General features: G+C 46.3%; 1 protein-coding gene across 1 annotated transcript in view; it reads left to right on the forward strand.

Moving 5' to 3' along the window:
* LOC115080259 (extracellular calcium-sensing receptor-like) overlaps positions 1 to 14,521 on the forward strand; it is a 71,522-nt gene that overhangs the window by 24,046 nt on the left and 32,955 nt on the right. Inside the window, exons 2-3 of the mRNA XM_029584414.1 lie at positions 8,046 to 8,337; positions 8,679 to 9,518. Coding sequence (XP_029440274.1) covers positions 8,046 to 8,337; positions 8,679 to 9,518 — 1,132 coding nt within the window. The remainder of the gene's footprint in view (positions 1 to 8,045; positions 8,338 to 8,678; positions 9,519 to 14,521) is intronic.

Here is a 14,521-nt window from a genome sequence, read left to right on the forward strand (position 1 = left end):
GGCCGATTGTGGCTGCTGTGCCGGAGTCCTCAGCCATGCCTCCCGCGTCCCGGGGCTTTATGCACATCGCCGGGCCTTTTGAAAATAGGCCCTGCGCGCGTAAGGCGATTTACGCACGTAACCTTTTGAAAATCCGGCCCTGAGGACCTTTCCTTGCCTGTGAGAACTGTAGGAGAGATTGCCCAGATGTCAGAGGATGGAGAATGGTCCAACATAGCATGGAGCGAAGCGAGCAGATGGCAGCTTCAATCTATGGTGCTTCATAGACAACCAGACCTTATCACCAGACTTGAGTTCAGGAGCCTTTCCGTGATGAATGTCATAGTCTCGTTTTGCTCGAATTCCAGCTTTGATGAGCATCTCCTTTGTCTTCTTCCAAAGTTGTTGAATCTCATTGGCAGTGGCTTTTGCTGCCAGGAATGACACTGAAAGTGGAAGTGGCAAAGGTGGTGAAGGCAGTCATCCATATACCACTTCGAATGGTGTTGATCCAGTAGATGTTGCTGAATGAGAGTTGATGAAAAACTCAGCCCACGGTAGAAGTTCAGCCCAGTCGTTCTGGCATGAAGAGACATAGGCTCTGAGGAACTGTTTGAGGGTACGGTTCATCCTCTCAGTTTGGCCGTTGGATTGCGGATGGTAAGAAGAAGTGACATCAAGTGTGATATCAAACTTCTTGCAAAGAGCCTTCCAGAATTTGGCTGTGAATTGTACACCTATGTCTGAGACGATGTGCTTCGGTATCCCGTGCAGGCGGAATATGTGGCTGATGAAAAGCTTTGCAAGTTTACTGACAGATGGTAAGCCAGGAAGCACCACAAAGTGAGCCATCTTTGAGAATCTGTCCACCGTTACCCAGATAGTGTTGTTGCCCCCGGAGAGGGGTAAGTCCACCATGAAGTTCGTGGCGATGTGAGTCCAGGGCTCATCTGGTATGGGTAAAGGTTGTAGCTGACCCCAAGGACATCCGGGCGGAGGTTTTTGTCTGGCACAGTTGGTACAGGCCGCTACATAAGTGAAGGCGTCTTCTCTCATCGATGGCCACCAGTTGAATTTTTGCAGCTTTGCCAGGGTTCTCCATTGACCGGGATGTCCAGCCAGTTTGTAGTCATGAGCCCATGCTAGTACTTTCTTCCAGAGGTTAACAGGCACAATCGTTTTGCCCGCAGGTACTGGGTGAGTAGCTGATAGAATGACTGTCTCTGGTTCAATGATGTGTTGCGGAGCATCAGGCACATCTTCAGATACGAAGGAGCGAGATAGGGCATCCGCTCTGACGTTTTTATCTCCAGGTCGGTACTTTAAGATGAAATCAAACCTGTTTTTCACTTAGATGCAGCTCCAACACTGCTCTCTACATTAATGGTGGGGGTGGAAGGGAAATAGAACCAAAAGGTTACTAAGAGCCAAGAGTAACAGATAAGTATGAGAGAAAAAAAAAGTGTGAAACTTGCCTGGCAGACTGGATGGGCCTTTTTTTTTTTTTTTTAATTTTTTAAAATTTATTATTTATTGATTTTTCAAATTAGACACATAAATAAAATACATTTGGGCCATTTGGTCTTCTTCTGCCGTCATTTCTATGTTTCTATGTTTCTATAAAGAACAGGGACCACCTCGCCTGTCTATGGTTGAGGTGCTGGGTGTGACGAAGGTATTCTAGGTTTTTATGGTCAGTAAAAACCATAATCTGGTGTTGAGCACCCTCGAGCCAGGGTCTCCACTCTTCGAACACCAACTTTATTGCCAACAATTCCTTATCTCCGATTCCATAGTGTTGCGTTCGTGCCTATTCTCGCCCTCGCTCCACCCTCTCTATCTTTGTGACGACTCCCTCCGGCTCAGACGGACAGATGCAGCAGTGGCTTCTCCCCGCCTCTTGGTCCCGGTATCCCCGGGCTGGCCTGACGCCATGGATCCACCATGTTCCTGATGACGTAAGGGCACGTGCGCACACGCGCTCCAGACTTTGTACCAGCAAGGGTGCGAATCTCGGGGGCGTCCCCCCGTAGTGACCTCATCCGTTTTCAATTTAAAAGGTCTTTGCTAACTACAAACGAGTTAGCAAGGAACTCCAACGGGACTTGCTTCGGCAGTCCACACTACTTGCAACTACGATCCGAGTCAGCAAGGGGAACTATTTCTCCACTGCTCGGCCTTTTCAAACTTACCAGGAGTACCCCCTCCTCGGGGGCTCCTCTCGCTCTCTTCTTGATTTCAGATTGTTGGACGGGATCCGGTACTCGCTCCTCGAGAGCGTACATTCCCGAAGACTCAGAAGACTCCTATTGCCTGGAGGCGATTGCAGACGTGAACACAGTGAGTCCTATTACAGACAGGAACCGGTACTCGCTCCATGAGGGCCCTTGTTCCTAATCTCTAAGACTCCTTTCAGTCTAAGACGTTATCGCAGGTACGGAGATCGTGAGTTACCATTGCAGATTGCAGATAGGAACCGATACTCACTCCACAAGGGCCTATGTTCCTAATACCTTTCTCAGACTCTCTTCTTCCTCAGAAGATATCACATACCTATATCTTATGGATTACTATTACAGATTAACAGGAACCGGTACTCGCTCCACGAGGGCCTATGTTCCTAAATCTCTCCTAGCCTCTCTTTTATTCCAGAAGCCATTCCATACACGGTTATTTTGAGTTCTATTTCAGACTGCCTATAGGCAGTCTGAAATAGAAACAGGAGCCACAGGCACTTGCCTGTGGCTCCTGTTCCTGAATGCTGAAGACTCTCTGTTGCATAAGAAGACATTACAGATATCTGAAATTGTGAGTGTATCATCTACCAATGTCCAGCATACCCTGTCTACTCACTACCTATAGTCTCGTCTTACAGCTCAGCAACTCAGAGATCGTAGTTCCAGTATCAGAGGGACTTCAGCCCTGCTGGGCACATCAACTCACTACTGCCACCTCTGGTGGTTCTACTTCCAGTCTAATAAAGAACTATCTGTGTTTGTCTCAATACTCCAGCCTAGCCGGTGGTCCTTCTCAGGATCTCCACTTGAGGGTGCTGTCATCTGCCATCGGCCCAGGGATTCACTATTTCTAATAAGTGTTACTCCTTACACTAATAGAGCGATATTATCATCTGCCACTCTGTGGGAGCCAACCCACATCAGACCATTACTCCTCTTTCTGCGGAAGCTGATCCATATCAGATAGCTTTCTCCCCTTGGGGATCATACAGGTTGCTGGCTCATCTTTCTACAGGAACAAAGCATAACAGTTGCTACTCCTTCTCTCTGGGGAAGCAGAACACTAACAGATTGCTAAACTCCTCCTCCTATAGGAGCCAAGCCTATCAGATTGCTATCTCCTCCCTTTGGGAGGAGCTGATCGATTCCAGATCACTCACTCCACCCTCCTGGCAGGGTGAGCGCTAGCAGATTGCTAACTCCTTGGCAGATCCATAACAGATTGCTAACTCATCCTTCAACGGGAGTATCCAGCAGCCAGATCATAACACATAGTTCCTCTCAGCCGGTGTGAATCATCTAGAGAAGAAGGAACATGGCCACAGGATCTTGGAGTCACTGGTTTGACTTAGTACAGCCCCTACGCTAACATCAGAGGCATCCACCTCGACAATAATGGGGCGTGTAGGATCCTGGTGATGGAGACATGGCTTGCTGGAGAAAGCATCCTTCAGTTTTTGGAAGGCGGTGACAGCCTCTATAGACCAATTGGCAACATTGGCACCCTTCTTTGTCAGAGCAGTTAAAGGCACAGTCAGTGAGGAGTAATTCTTAATGAAGGTTCTATAGTAATTTGTAAATCCCAGAAACCTTCTGAGAGCCTTTAGACCAGTAGGTTGAGACCATTTCTGAATGCTCTCCAGCTTTTGTAGGTCCATCTGGAACCCCTTGTTAGACACTATGTACCCCAGGAATGGTACAGATTCCTTGTGGAATTCGCATTTGGACAGCTTAGTGTATAGATGGTTCTCCCGCAGTCTTTGAAACACTCTCTTGACATCCGTAATGTGGGTATTCAGATCTTGAGAGAAGATCAAGATATCATCCAGATAGACAACAACACATTGGTAGAGTAGGTCACGCAGGATGTCGTTCATCATGCCTTGGAAAACAGCTTGAGCATTGCATAAGCTGAAGGGCATCACCAAATACTCAAAGTGTACGTCCATAGTGTTTAAAGCTGTCTTCCATTCGTCACCTGAACAAATGCGGACAAGGTTATATGCTCCTTTAAGATCCAGCTTAGAGAAGATCTTAGCACCCTGTAGGCAGTCAAACAGCTCTGAGATGAGTGGTAAGGGATAGCGGTCTTTGACCGTGATCTCATTTAGACCACGATAATCAATGCATGGACGTAGGGTTCTGTCCTTCTTCCCCACAAAGAAAAACCCTGCTCCTGCAGGAGACTTGGACGGCCTTATGAAACCTTTTTGCAGATTTTATTGGATGTATTCTGACATCGCTTTATTTTCCACCACTGAGAGGGGGTAAACTCTTCCCTTAGGTGGTTCGGTATTTAGTTTCAAATTGATCGCGCAGTCATAAGATCTGTGTGGGGGAAGTAAATCAGCAGCTTCTTTAGAGAACACATCTTGAAACGATGCGTATTGAGGTGGTAACCCAGGCATCACCGAAGTCGTACAGGGTATGGTGAAACTTCCTTCAGACATTTACCATGACAATCTGGGCCCCAACGTGAAAGCTCTAGAGTAGCCCAGTTGAATTGTGGCAGTGCTCTTGTAGCCATGGTAACCCGAGTACTAAGGGGTGCATAGCCTTTTCTAGCACAAAGAAGGAAATGGATTCCGTATGTAGAGCTCCAGTCCTTAAACTGACCGGTTCTGTTTATAGGGTTATTTCACCAGGTAAGGGCTCCCTATGGATAGAGGATAACAGAAGCGGAGGCTTCATAGTCGTAGTGGGGATACGCAGATATTCCACTAGACGTCTCAGTATAAAATTCCCTCCTGCCCCAGAGTCCACTAGGGCATGAGTCTGGAATTCAAGAGGTCCGTTTATCAAAGAGACTGGCAGAGAAAGTGGAGGAAAAGGTGCAGTTAGACCTAAGAAGAGTTCTCCCACAGGACTTAGGTCTGACCATTTCCCAGACAGATAGGGCATGTTTGTACCGCATGGCCTGCTTGGCCACAATACATGCAGAGGCCTAATCTTCTCTGCGTTCTTCTCTCTTTAGAAGTCAGGTGACTATGGCCAACTTGCATAGGTTCTTCTTCGCCGGCAACCGATTTAGACTGAATAAGCTTAGGTATAGTTTTGACTCAAATTTCTCCCTGGCTCGGTCTCTTGGAACCTTTAACCTCTTGAACTTTATCCCGAAATCGTTGGTCAATTCTTGTGGCTAACTTCATCAGGTCCTCCAAGGTCTCAGGCATTTCTCGAGCCACCAATTCATCTTTCAGCCGGGAGTTCAGGCCTTCAAAGAAAAGGTCTTCAGGCATCTCAAGTCCCAATTCAACTCTGAAGCCAAAGTCTTAAACTCGATGGCGAAGTCTGGTAAAGGTTTATTACCTTGCTGTAGATGAACCAAAGTGGATCCTGTGGTTATGTACCTGGCAGGGTCATCAAATACGGATTTGAACAGTTCCAGAAACCCAGCAAGGTCCCTCAGGATGGGGGTCATCTCGCTCCCACAGCGGTGAAGCCCAAGCTAGTGCCCTTCCATCCAGATAAGGCAGGATATACGTGGTCTTGGCATAAGCTGTGGTAAAATTATTAAGTTGAAGTGCAAAATGCATACAGCATTGGTTGAGGAATCCCCTGCATCTCCAGGCTTCCCCTGAGAAGCGAATAGGAGCAGAGAGGGGTACAACAGTTTTAACCGTCACTTCTGGCGGTGTTTCTTCTTTACCTGAGGTAGTAGAAGCGTTCATCTGTGAGTGCAGTAGATTAAAGGCCACAGTCAAGCTATCCAGCAAGTTCTGTTGTTCGGTGATTCGCTGGGCCAGAAGCTATCTTACCTTCCAGGGTTCTACTAACCTGGGTACCCGCTCCTCGGGGGCCCTTTGTGGTGAGCTGAGCCGAATCCATGGAGTTAGCAATCTGTTATGATATCGAGGTGTTTGGTGGATTCTTAGAGGCAACAGTGATAGTGACTCCCATGGGGCGGAGCCTCGTAGGGAACTGTAGCACCAGGCTAGACTCAGATGCACAAACACAGAGAATATATCTTTATTATGCAGCTTGTATGGTTCACCAGAGGTGGCAGTAGAGAGTGGATTAGATAGCAACAATCTGTGATCCTCAGCGGAGGAGACCCGTCCCACAATGGTGGTGTAAGGCCCGATGCAGATTTCCAGTGAGGTGCTGTAGGAGAGGCAGACTGGCAGATGTTATTACACACTCCCTTGTAGCTGCATAGATAGAGCTCCCAATTAGCAGTAGAGAGAGAATAGGTAGCAACAGTCTGCGATCCTCGGCAGAGGAGTCCCATTCCACAATGGTGGTATAGGGCCCGATGCAGATAGACAACGAGGCGCTGTAGATGAACAGACTGGGAGAAGTAGTACTCTCTCTGTAGCTGATAGGTGATGTTCCAGCAGGTTGAAGAATTGGTGGCAGGCACACAGGCCCTCGAGGAGCGAGTACCTGGATTCAGGATAGGCACCTGGAAATAAGCAAAGGGCCCCCAAGGAGCGGGTACCCAGGTTAGTAGAAGGTAAGATAGCTTCCAGCAGCAGCAGAAGCAGCAGAGCAGCTTCAGACCGGAACAAATCCAATCCGTTGCTAACTCGACGAGAGTCAGCAAATGGGCAACCTTTTGTACACGGAAGCAGTGACGTCCCTCAAGGGGGACGCCCCCGAGGTTCGCGCCAACACTGCTACAAGACGTGAGGTGTTCGCGCGCTCTAGGAGGCCTCAGGTCAACATGGTGGGACGCCGCGCCAGAGCTGCTCCGGGGAAGCCGGAGGGTGCGGCAAGGAGACGCTATGGATGCCATTCTCCCGAGTCTGGTGGAGAAGGCTGAAATAGAGGTGAGGCATGTCGGGCGAAGCCGTCTGAGACCGACAGACGCAACACATATGCTTCTAAGCTTCTGGGGATTCTGCCAAACTAGACTAACTACTAATGCTTGGCTGTCATCCTAGCCTGACAGCTGCAAGTGGTCAGTGAAGGATAAAGAAATACTAAGCACATGTCATGTTTGAGGTTCAGAGGATATTGTTTTCATCTTTCTGTTTCTTAGAGGTACAGGGGAACCCTAGACACTGTCACAACAGGCATATCCCATTTCAAGATAAATTCCTGCCACACTAAGGTGATGCTTTTTTTCCAGGTGACCTTGCTCCACCAAAGAAGCATTGCTTTCTGCATCTTTTTACATTTCATTTATTACAAAAGTTTCAATTCCCTACATGTACTGTGGCACTGCACCAGGAAGTAAGACTGTATGGACCTTCTGGTCCTTAACTTCCATCATATTCTGGTTTTCTACATACAACATGGGGAAAGTTTTCAAAGTCTTTGGCACCTTTCACATGGGTAAAAATGGTTAACCCACCTAAACCAGCCCAAACCAGGAAAGTACGTTTTTAGCCTCCAGTATGCACTTAGTTGCATAACGCATATACATTTGACAACATAGAAAAGAGGTGGTCAGGGGTGTGTTTTGGAGGCATTTTGGAAGCTATATGCCTACAGTGAATTTTCTGACCATTTAAGTGTATGCACATATTTTTATCCACAAAATAAGCTGATACTCAAACTCAAAGTTTGTGATTACCTTGTATTTGTAAAGCACCTGAATTTGTGTGTTACCAGGTGGGTACCATATTGAAAATGTAACCTATGGAGATAATTTTCAAAAGGATTTGCATGCATAAAAGTCTTTTGAAAATTGCTATTTTTACATGCATAACTCCTTTGAAAATTCATTCCATCCAGCTACATTTTCAAAACGTTTTACACATGTGAAAGGAATTTTGAAAATTGCTATGATATATGTGACTTTTATGCATGACTCCTTTGAAAATTCACTACTCGGTGTACATTTGCTTATCTTTTATGTATATTTTCTGTTGTTGTTTTTAGACTACAATTCATTTTTTACCAACATGTGAATGTCATGGCATTTGCCTTGAAAGAAATTAACAAGAACTCCTCCCTACTGCCCAACATCAGGCTGGGGTTCTGGATATACGACTCCTGCAATGCCCAGTCCAGGTCCCTGCAAGGCACAATGTGGCAACTCACCGGAAACAAAGACCCCATTCTGAATTATGCCTGCAGGGGGACATCTCTATTAGCCGCAGTGATTGGAGATAACCAGTCTCGGTTGTCCATATCCATAGCTCAGCTACTTGGAGTCTATAAACAGACACAGGTATGGATCAGCTATAATAAAATATGGAATATCCTGCTGCTTTGGCTAGTTGTAAAGACAATGTCAATGCATTGCTTGCTACAATTCAAAAGCCAGACTGAAGATGTGGTTGTATGGGAAGTCATTATGGTTGCTATTACTTATTGTCAAGAAGGAGAATGGATGGGTGGAGGTATAGAGGTTGTTCACCTTTGACCTGAAGGACTTGGTTAGGCAGGAAAATGTTTAGTGTGTTTTGAGATACCCTATAAGAAAAAGGAAAAAAATAATATGTTAGCACTCTCATAAATGCCGATCAAGGTTAAGAAAACTAATTAATGCTGTTGGTGAAATTCTTCTAGATCAGCTATGCCTCAACTGTAGCCATTCTTAGTGATAAAAGCCGATTTCCCTCTTTCCTCCGCACTGTTCCAAGTGATGACTTGCAGTCTCTGGGCATCGCCCAGTTGATCACCTTCTTTGGTTGGACATGGATTGGAATCCTCGCTGAGAACAATGATTATGGACTAATTGGGAGTCAGATGCTGAAAGAAGAGCTGGTCAAGGCTGGAGTGTGCGTAGCCTTCTATGAAATCATCCCCCTGTTTTACTCACAAGAGAAGACACGACGCATAGTGGAGGTTGTCAAAAAGACAACTGCCAAGATCATTGTCGTTTTTTCCACTGCCAACAACCTCTATCCGGTGATGCTGGCAATTGCAAAGAGTGACATATCTGGGAAAGTCTGGATTGCTTCGGATGGCTGGGCTGATTATCCAATATTTAATGAAAAGGATTTCTTAAAAACTCTGAAAGGAACCATTGCAATCTCTGTTCCTACAGGCAACATACCAAGCTTCAAAGAGTACCTCTATGACCTTCATCCTCTCAGAACCACAGAAGACATCTTTTTTGGGCAATTTTGGGAAGAAGCATTTGGCTGCAGGTGGGCTGACCCCAACATGGACCAGGCCACTCTTCAGGAACTAAGCAGAGAAGGGAAAGTCTGCACAGGGAAGGAAGACTTGAGGACCCTTAATATCCGTTTCTTTGATATGACAAACCTCAGGTCTGTTTATAATGCTTATAATGCTGTGTACATGGTGGCCCATGCTCTGCATGCTATGTATACCTGTGAACCTGGAAAAGGACCTTTCTTCAATGGGACATGTGGGGACATCAAACACTTTGAGCCTTGGCAGGTATGGGCAATGTTTGTTTGAGATAAGTGACTTTAAGTAAGTATAACCTGTTCAGTTCTCTATATTACAATGACACACAGTACGAAGTAAATGTTTTAAAAGTGTATCTAACTGCAGAAGTACATGTACTGTATACAGCCTACAGAAACTTAACTGGTCTAAAAACACCAACTGCTTGCATACATTAAGGTGAATTTTAGAAGCCTAGTGCATGCCAAAATTGGGAAATGCATGCACATGCAGGGCTTACAAGCACCCACTGTATTTTAAAAGCTACCTACATGCATGCATATCTCATGCTGCATGCACATCTCACTCAGAATATAAAAGGGGAGCGGTGTGGGCATAGTGTGGATGGGGCATGAACGTGCTGGGGTGGGGGCAAATATTTACATGCCTGAGTGCGTACCCAAATTTACTACCATGTAACGTTATTTCTACTATGGAGGAGGCTTTAAAGAGCCTGGGGTAACTGGTAGGAATGTAGGCTATTTAAATGGTGGGGGGGTTTGGAGAGGCTAGCTTGACACTGGGGGAATTGGTGGATGAACTGGTGAAACTGGTCATGAGCACTCATTATAAAATTCCCCAACTTATTGTTACACCCGTTGGTCGCAGACAGCTGCGACCGCTGTTGCTCACCTCTTGCTTGACTACACTGACTCCTCTGGGTCGACTCGTGGCCTTCACCAGCTATCGCCGGCCTACACACCCTGGTTCCCAGGCCCCCCTGGATGGCGTGGTCGCTGCCGACCGCCATCTTGCCCTCGGAGTCCCTTAGGTGCGCGCTACATGGTCGGTCTTATGCACGTCATGGCGGGAATCTCGGGGGTGTCCCCTTCAGATGACATCATTCTTCAAGGACTCTTAAGCCGGCTGACCCTACCTATCGATGACTTGGCAACGAGTTCCCTCATTGCTGAATCCGCTTCGCTCACTGCAGACTCTTGTTCCAACTCCTGCTTCTGTGGCATGAGACGTCCCGGGTACCCGCTCCTCGGGGGCCCTTCCTGTCTCTGGCTATCCGCTCCTCGGAGGAACTTCTGCCTAGGACATCTGCCTGCCCCGTTCCCCGGGGCCTTCTCTGGAACTTCACTCTGCTACAGTGAGTACCCCGCTCTGCGGACCCTTGCCATACCATTGCTACAGAGGACCGTCACCGATGTACCCCGCTCTGCGGACCATTGCCGTGACATCACTACAAAGGACTTCTCCGTGGGTATACCCCACTTCACAGACCCTGGGGCTCCCGAGCGCCTGTGTGTCTTTCTGCTACACTCCCCTCTCCGCGGGCAGTGTCACTCTACTTCTCTAATAAAGTTTCAAGGACTCTCAAGCTAGTACTGACATCAGCCCCCTGCGCTGATGTTCCGTGACTTCACCACCAGGGGTCACTCTCTCTAGCTTCCTCTGCCTCTCACCTCTCTCTCTCCAGCACCTGTTGCTTTATGCACCTCACAGCTGAGACCTCGCCTCTCGATGGTGAGGCTCACAGGGCTCCTCCCAGTGGGAGGTACCATCTCTCTTGGGGTCACTTTGTCAATTCAGTGTCTCAAGACTTCGACTGTTTTTAATTAATCATCTGTGAATTTCCAGTGTCTTCATAGCGTGTTGGAAACCTTTTCAAGTCTCTTTGTTGGAACTGTATTTGGAGCAGACTTCAATTCCTCTTTTCAGTACAGATGCTGTGATGTTACTGTCAAATAGAGCCCTATTTGAAGTCTGCTCCAAATACAGTTCCAGCAAAGAGACTTGAAAAGGTTTCCAACATGGAAATTCACAGATGATTATGCTGCATTTAGCAAGCTGTTAATTAAAAACAGTCGAAGTCTTGAGTCACTGAATTGACAAAGGGCCTCATTTTCCAAGCACTTTACCGCGTGCGATAAATTCGCAAATCGCGTTAACAGCTGTTAATGCAATTTGCGAATGCAAATTAGTCATTTGGTATTCAGGGGGCGGAGCATATGTAAAGCGGGAACCTGTGTATCGTGTGCGGCGAAACAGCCGCAGTGTTAGTGCGGCTGCTATCGCGGCTAATAACTACAACTCCAACCTCGCGTTATGGGCCAGAAAAGGAGTATCGCCATCCACGATACTGAGAGAGAGAGAGAGAGAGAGGAGAGAGAGAGAGAGAGAGAGAGAGAGAGAGAGAGAGAGAGAGAGAGAGAGAGAGAGAGAGAGAGAGAGAGAGAGAGAACCTTACTATAGTGCCTATGCCCTACATAGGTATTTCAATCCCTATGGGAGGGCTACCTACTAACTCGGGGTGGGGATTAGGTATGAGCGTCGGGGGTTGGGGGCCACTTTCGCATTCCACATGAGACCTACAGACAGAACAGTGGTCTCTAGTGCAGATTTGCTGGCCGTCGGAGTGAGGACGCTCACTCCAAGTGGAGATTTGGCCAACATTCTCTCCACCTAGCATGTTGTTGCCCAGGTAGAGTGTCCATCAAGCTAGGTAGAGAGAACGTTGCCCAAACCACTTCTTGGAGTGAGCGTCCTCACTCCGACGGCCAGCAAATCTGCACTAGAGACCACTGTTCTGTCCGTAGGTCTCATGTGGAATGCGAAAGTGGCCCCCAACCCCCGACGCTCATACCTAATCCCCACCCCGAGTTAGTAGGTAGCCCTCCCATAGGGATTGAAATACCTATGTAGGGCATAGGCACTATAGTAAGGTTCTCTCTCTCTCTCTCTCTCTCTCTCTCTCTCTCTCTCTCTCTCTCTTTCTCTCTCTCTCTCTCTCTCTCTCTCTCTCTCTCTCTCTCTCTCATCGTGCACCACGATAAAAGAAACTGGCAAATATCGGGCACTACGAGAGAGAGAGAAAACCTATCCATAACGATCTTGTAGTAACTCAAGCTGAGGTTTAGGTAGGAGTTAGGGGCCACTTTGACATGCAGAGTGAGATGTACGAACAGAACAGTGCACTCATAAGAACATGCCATACTGGGTCAGACCAAGGGTCCATCAAGCCCAGCAGTGGCTATTTTCTAAGTCAACTTAATTAATAGCAGGTAATGGACTTCTCCTCCAAGAACTTATCCAATCCTTTTTTAAACACAGCTATACTAACTGCACTAACCACATCTTCTGGCAACAAATTCCAGAGTTTAATTGTGCGTTGAGTGAAAAAGAACTTTCTCCGATTAGTTTTAAATGTGCCACATGCTAACTTCATGGAGTGCCCCCTAGTCTTTCTATTATCCAAAAGAGTAAATAACTGATTCACATTAACCCGTTCTAGACCTCTCATGATTTTAAACACCTCTACCATATCCCCCCTCAGCCATCTCTTCTCCAAGCTGAAAAGTCCTAACCACTTTAGTCTTTCCTCATAGGGGAGCTGTTCCATTCCCTTTATCATTTTAGTCGCCCTTCTCCATACTCTTGTGAAGATTTGATGTCTTTTGGAATGTGGAAACTTACACAAAATTGAGATTTGTACAATGTTCTCTCAACTTAGCTTAATGGACGCTCTACCTGGGTAACATCAAGCTAGGTTGAGAGAACATTGTACAAATCTCATCATTGTGTGAGTTTCCACACTCTGAAAGACATCAAATCTTCACAAGAGCGCACTGTTCTGTTCATACATCTCACTCTGCATGTCAAAGTAGCCCCTAATCCCTACACTACTACCTAAACCTCACCTCAAGTTATTAGGTAGGCCTCCTATAGTAGCATAAATAGCTAACTATTACAAGGCCCTTATAAATTGGTTCTCTCTCTTGCCTGCTCGCTCACTCTCTCTCTCTTGGAAATACAATAATTGGGGGGGGAGCAGGAGGCTATCATGGGCATAGCGCCACTGTTTGAAACATTATCGCCAGCACCAGTGCCACTGGCAATTACCATAATTTCCTCCCCCTAATTTAAATCTTGCCGCAGCTATAAGACCCTTATTGCCCTCTAGCGAAGCAGATTAGTCACATTGCGACAACCATTGCCTTTTGAGAAGTGTTACCTGTTCATGGGAAGGAGAGGCTAAGCCATATTAATAACTTCAATGTATGGCTCAAATCCTGGTGTAAGGAACAAAGTTTTGGATTTATTGGGGGCTGGGGCTGTGTATGGAACAATAAAAAGTTCTATGCCAAAGATTGCTTACATCTGTCTGTGGCAGGTAAAAGGATCCTAAGAGATAAATTCAAATCCTATGTCATAAGGCATTTAAACTAGATGCTGGGGGTGGCAGAAAGAAATTAGAATGTCACCCCCCAAATATAAATGCAATGGAAAAGGGTGAAGTGGATAACAAAACTCAACTAAATAAGTCACAAAAGGAGTCCAAGAAAAGCAGTAACCTGAACGAGAAAAGCTGGAAAGCTATGAGCAAAAATGCTCGAAGTTTGGGCAATAAAATCCCAGATCTGCAAGCCCTAATGGTAGAGGCGGACTTATTTATTTTTTTATTTAAAAACTTTTTCTATACTGGCATTCGTATGGACATCTTACCAGTTTACAGTAAAACAGAAATGCTTGAAATTACATGTAACAGGGAAATAGCAAAACTGGGAGCAGGATACATGGGTGTCAATATACCAGATAGACAACTGAAGATAAAAGAAGGTACAACTGTAAATAGAATTCTTATGGTGAGAGAAATTAAAATGATGTAAATCGATTGTAAATAGAATTCTTACGGTGACTGTAAACAGAATTCTTACGGTGAGAGAAGTTAACATGATGTAAATCGAAACTTAGACGTTGTTGCTGTCACAGAGACGTGGTTCACGGAATCTCATGATTGGGATACGGCAATACCGGGCTATAACTTATTAAGGAAGGACAGAGAGGACAAGAAAGGGGGAGGAGTGGCTCTTTATGTCAGAAACAATATCCAAGCATCTGAGCTGCAAGGAAGATGGGGCAAAGAAGAAGCACTATGGGCCGACCTAAAGAAAGATGATGGGGGCATCCATTTTTATTGGAGTGGTTTACAGGCCTCCAAATCAAATGGAAGAGCTTGACAGAGATCTGGTTGAAAACACCCAAAA

Source organism: Rhinatrema bivittatum, chromosome 19 (assembly GCF_901001135.1).
Source record: "Rhinatrema bivittatum chromosome 19, aRhiBiv1.1, whole genome shotgun sequence".
Classification (NCBI taxonomy): Eukaryota; Metazoa; Chordata; class Amphibia; order Gymnophiona; family Rhinatrematidae; genus Rhinatrema; species Rhinatrema bivittatum.